Source organism: Cynocephalus volans, chromosome 15, assembly GCF_027409185.1.
Source record: "Cynocephalus volans isolate mCynVol1 chromosome 15, mCynVol1.pri, whole genome shotgun sequence".
Taxonomy (NCBI): domain Eukaryota; kingdom Metazoa; phylum Chordata; class Mammalia; order Dermoptera; family Cynocephalidae; genus Cynocephalus; species Cynocephalus volans.
This window is the reverse complement of record NC_084474.1, coordinates 6,535,689-6,539,632: the sequence shown is the minus strand read 5'-3', so window position 1 is coordinate 6,539,632 and position 3,944 is coordinate 6,535,689. Positions and strand designations below refer to the sequence as shown.

Sequence of the window (3,944 nt, the reverse complement as noted above, 5' to 3'; positions counted from 1 at the left end):
TATTCATGAAAAAGTAAGTAACTATATAAATGAAGAGTCATAAGTTTACATAGATATAAGAAGCATTAAATTCTAAAATATTTTCTCTATGGTATTCATGAATTTTTTACTAATTAAAAACTCTGTAATAAAATATCTTAGGGTCCATATAACAAGTATTAAGAGATTAAAGATTCCATTGCATTCTAAAATGCAGTCTTTGTTGGATTCAAAATGCTGCGTAATCATCTGTAGAAGTAGTGTGGGTAAACAGCAGGAGGCTTTAGCAGGAGTAAATCCTGACTGTGGGAGAATCCAACCTCTGTGTTCCTGACACACTGCCGTCCATCTGCATCTTCTTTGGCTGCGTGGAGGGTGAAGACATAGAAGAAGTAACTTGCAAGTTTGCAGAGAGAGTCCCTGCTGATGCAGCAGCTAAGCCATGAATGTCCTTTGGTCTAAATTTTTTTCTCCATGAAGGTGCTCTCCTAAATGCTTTTATCATCGTCTTCATCAAACCTTCTGTCAGTCCCCATGACCAAAAGGTTGTTAAATTCTCTTTCTAAGACAGCACGAGCCTGTGTATTCCGCGTTGGGATCCGTAACAATAGCGCCAGTGCGTTGAAGTCAAAGGTTTCATCTAAGGCCAGAAGGGCACCGTGAACGCCACTCCCTAAAAGATTGTTTGCATATGCTTTAAGGCCAATTGACAGGATCCAGCGAATCACTCGATCATTGCTCCAAACAAGCACATCTTTTACTTCATGCTGACTTTCTTCTCTTTTTCTTTCCAGTTCTTTTCGGTCATAGTTTAATCTTCTCAGGCACATCATTCCACACTGGAAACTGTTTCTGTGGAAACCGTCGACCATTTTCAGCTGCCCGCGGAGGTCCTTCTTGGTCAGGTGGTCCAGCATCCTGGCGTCCACCAGGCACTGCATGAAGTAGCTGCAGTACTGAGGGAGGCCCAGGCTGGGCAGCCACTCGTTCCCAATCCACTCGTGGTTCATGTCCCCATATGCGAGTGTCGTTCGCGACGTGGGAGGGCTGGACGGGCTGGTAAGAGCCATGATCTCTTGGATGGCCAGCCTCAGCTTCAGCCTATGCAGGGGGTTGCTGATGCCGATCTCACGCTTCATCTCGGTGTCCGACAGGGTTGACATGATGGCCCCGCTCTTCACGTTGGCTCGGCAGGCAGCCACATACCAGGGGGGCATCCCCACCCAGAGCTCCAACCACACAACTACGGTCGGCCCATCCCACTGGGCAAAAGGCAAACCTTTTCTTCGGGCTTCATCGAGCAATTCATGCTTTTTTGGAAGTTTACGACTTTTTTCAGCCTGTCCTCTGAATTTTCTCAGTGACAAGGCATCTTGAGATGCATTATCTGTCGCTGAAACACCAGCGTGTCCTAATGATTCTTTGCCAGCTTGACCAGGTCGGCCTTTTTCTTTCTTGCCAAACAAGCGGCTGATAGAGGACTTGATGCCCTTCTTCTTTGGGGCTTTGTGGCGTGAGTCCCGGCTGCTGTTACTACTGCTGGGATTGCTCACGGGACCGTCCTGGGAGCCTGTCGAGTTTCTCACGTCCATGGCGTCCTCATCTTCACCATCAGACACATCGACATCGCTCTCAAAAGCTTGTGCTGCATTTGCTAAGACACTAGCCTGTTGGGCACGTTCCCAATCCTGTTCATTAAGAGTTTGTACCTTGGAAGGCTCATCCCGTAGAGCAGCTAGGCGGCCTTTCTGGGGGCGCCGCAACACTGCACTGCTGCTGTAGGAATCTGTGTGACTGTCTGCCACAGGGCACCTGAAATCTGGGACACTGCCCATGTGGGGTCGGCCATGATGAAGTGAAGCACCTCTTAGTCTCATTTGGTCTAGTTCAGCACTCAATGTTTCAATGATTAAGACGAGCTGATCCTTATCATGTTGTGTATCTTCCAATTGCTTTTTTGCATTTTCAACTTCTCCTAACAGAGAATTCTTATCTTCTAGAGCAGCCATTCTCTCTTTCAGATGAAGCTGGAGCCTCTCATTAGATTCTGAAAGAAGCTTGTCAACAGTGTCTGATAAACGTCTATTATGCTCTTCATTCATTTTTTCTCTCTGCCTTGCCCGCTGCAGTTCTTGGTTCTTTTCCTCCAGCTGCGCCTCCATCTGTCTTAACCTTTCTTCAGTGTTGCCCTGTCTCTCTTCAGCCTTCGAGAGCGCTGCCACCCTCTGGGCCAGCTCCGCCTCCACCTCCGGGAGTGTCTCGGCTTTCCTCATGGTCTGCTGCAGCTTTTGCTCCACTAATTCCAGCCGTTCCTGTAACTGGCGGTTTTTATCCTCAGTCTGGCGATGCATAGAATCTTTGTTTGCAATTTCGTTTTCAAGTTTATCATTGAGGTCATGCACAGACATGGCTTCTCGCTGTGCAGCGAGGGAGCATTTTTCAAGAGTAGTGATTCTCTCTTCCATGTCTTCCTTTTGGACCATGGCTTCTCGAATGTCCCGTTGCAATTTCATGTTCATCTCCTCAGATTTGATCAAGTCTTCCCTGGCCATGTAGAGATCTTCCTCCAGCTCTGCCAGGTGACTGATTCTCTCTGCCATGTCTTCCATTAGGGCCATGGCTTCACGCATGTCCCGTTGCAATTTCGTGTTCATCTCCTCAGATTTGATCAAGTCTTCCCTGGCCGTGTAGAGATCTTCCTCCAGCTCTGCCACGTGACTGGAGAGGGTGGCCATGTGCTCTTTCATTTGGCTCTGCTCCCTCAATTGCTTGTCTATGACTTCCTGGAGCTCTATTACTTTAGCAAGGTCCTCCTCGTGGCTTAACGAACCATCAGAAGATCTTTTTCCATTCATGCTCGGGGTATTTTCTTGTTCACGGTTCATGTCAAGTGCTCCATCTGTTAGTGTTTTTTTCTGCTTATTCCGTTCTTTAAGAATCATTAGCTCTTTGTGTGTGGCACCTAATTCTTCTTCTAACAAACCACACCTTTCAAGTGCTACTCGTAATCTCTCTCTCACCTTTTCATCCAGAGCTTTGTGGTGCTCAAACAACGACTTCAGTGCTTTGAGCACTTCGACTTCGCTGGACACACCTGCTGGGGACTGTGCCTGTCTCTTCACCACGGTCATCCTGAGAGACCTCTCGTGCCTAGAGACAAGGCATTCCAGATGTTCTAAAAGCAGCCTGGTGTTGTTCCTTTCTGCTTTCAGTTCAGCAATTTCTTCTTCCCTTTCAAGGAGCTCCTCCCTGCATACATTCAGTTCCTTCATAAGTGCAGCAAACTCCTGTGGAAGTGCAGTTTTGAGCTGTCTCTGCAAGGAATCTCTTTCCTGACCAACATCGTGTAATTTCCCCTGGGTTAATGCCAGCGTTTCTTGAGTCTCTCTAAGAGTGTCAAGAAGTCGGTCCCTTTCTTCTCGCATAGAGACCATCAACTGTTCAATATGTGAATCTGCGTCTGCCTGTGAAGGGGAGCCGGACGCATGGCTCCCACTTCCTCCTGGGGAGCCTTCGGCTTCACTGATGGTTGGCATCACCTCACGCATCATCTGCAAATGAAAGACCCAGACTAGAATCATTAAGAGCAGAATACAGGTTCCCGTAAATCTGCAATTTCATAAGTATCTGCAGCTAATAAATGAAAGGTTCACAGCCTCTTTATTCTCAGATCTGTTACTCTTTGTATGCAAATAAGTTGGGAAAGCATCCACCGGCAAATACTAAGTGCAGGAACACACACCATGAAGATACTCACAGGGACAATAACCCCGTGAAGGGGTCAAGGCCAGAGGACTGCCCCTCACATAAAGAGCAAACCCAGCAGTATTTTGTTCACAAAGCTGTACTTTTTAGTTGTTGAGAACAAGTGTGCTTCAGGTACCTATTTTTCCAACTTCCCGGTGGGGGGAGAGCAAGTCAAACACACACGCCACCCAGTCACTTTTCAGGAAAAGCATAGAAGG

General features: G+C 47.3%; 1 protein-coding gene across 1 annotated transcript; it reads right to left on the bottom strand.

Annotated features, from left to right (window-relative positions):
* Window positions 1-262: 262 nt before the first annotated feature.
* On the bottom strand, window positions 263-3,530 carry LOC134364040 (liprin-alpha-1-like). The gene is given in 3 exon segments (XM_063079945.1): window positions 263-472; window positions 474-2,474; window positions 2,610-3,530. Coding segments are annotated over 3 exon segments (3,132 nt in total).
* Between the last annotated feature and the right edge of the window lie 414 nt (window positions 3,531-3,944).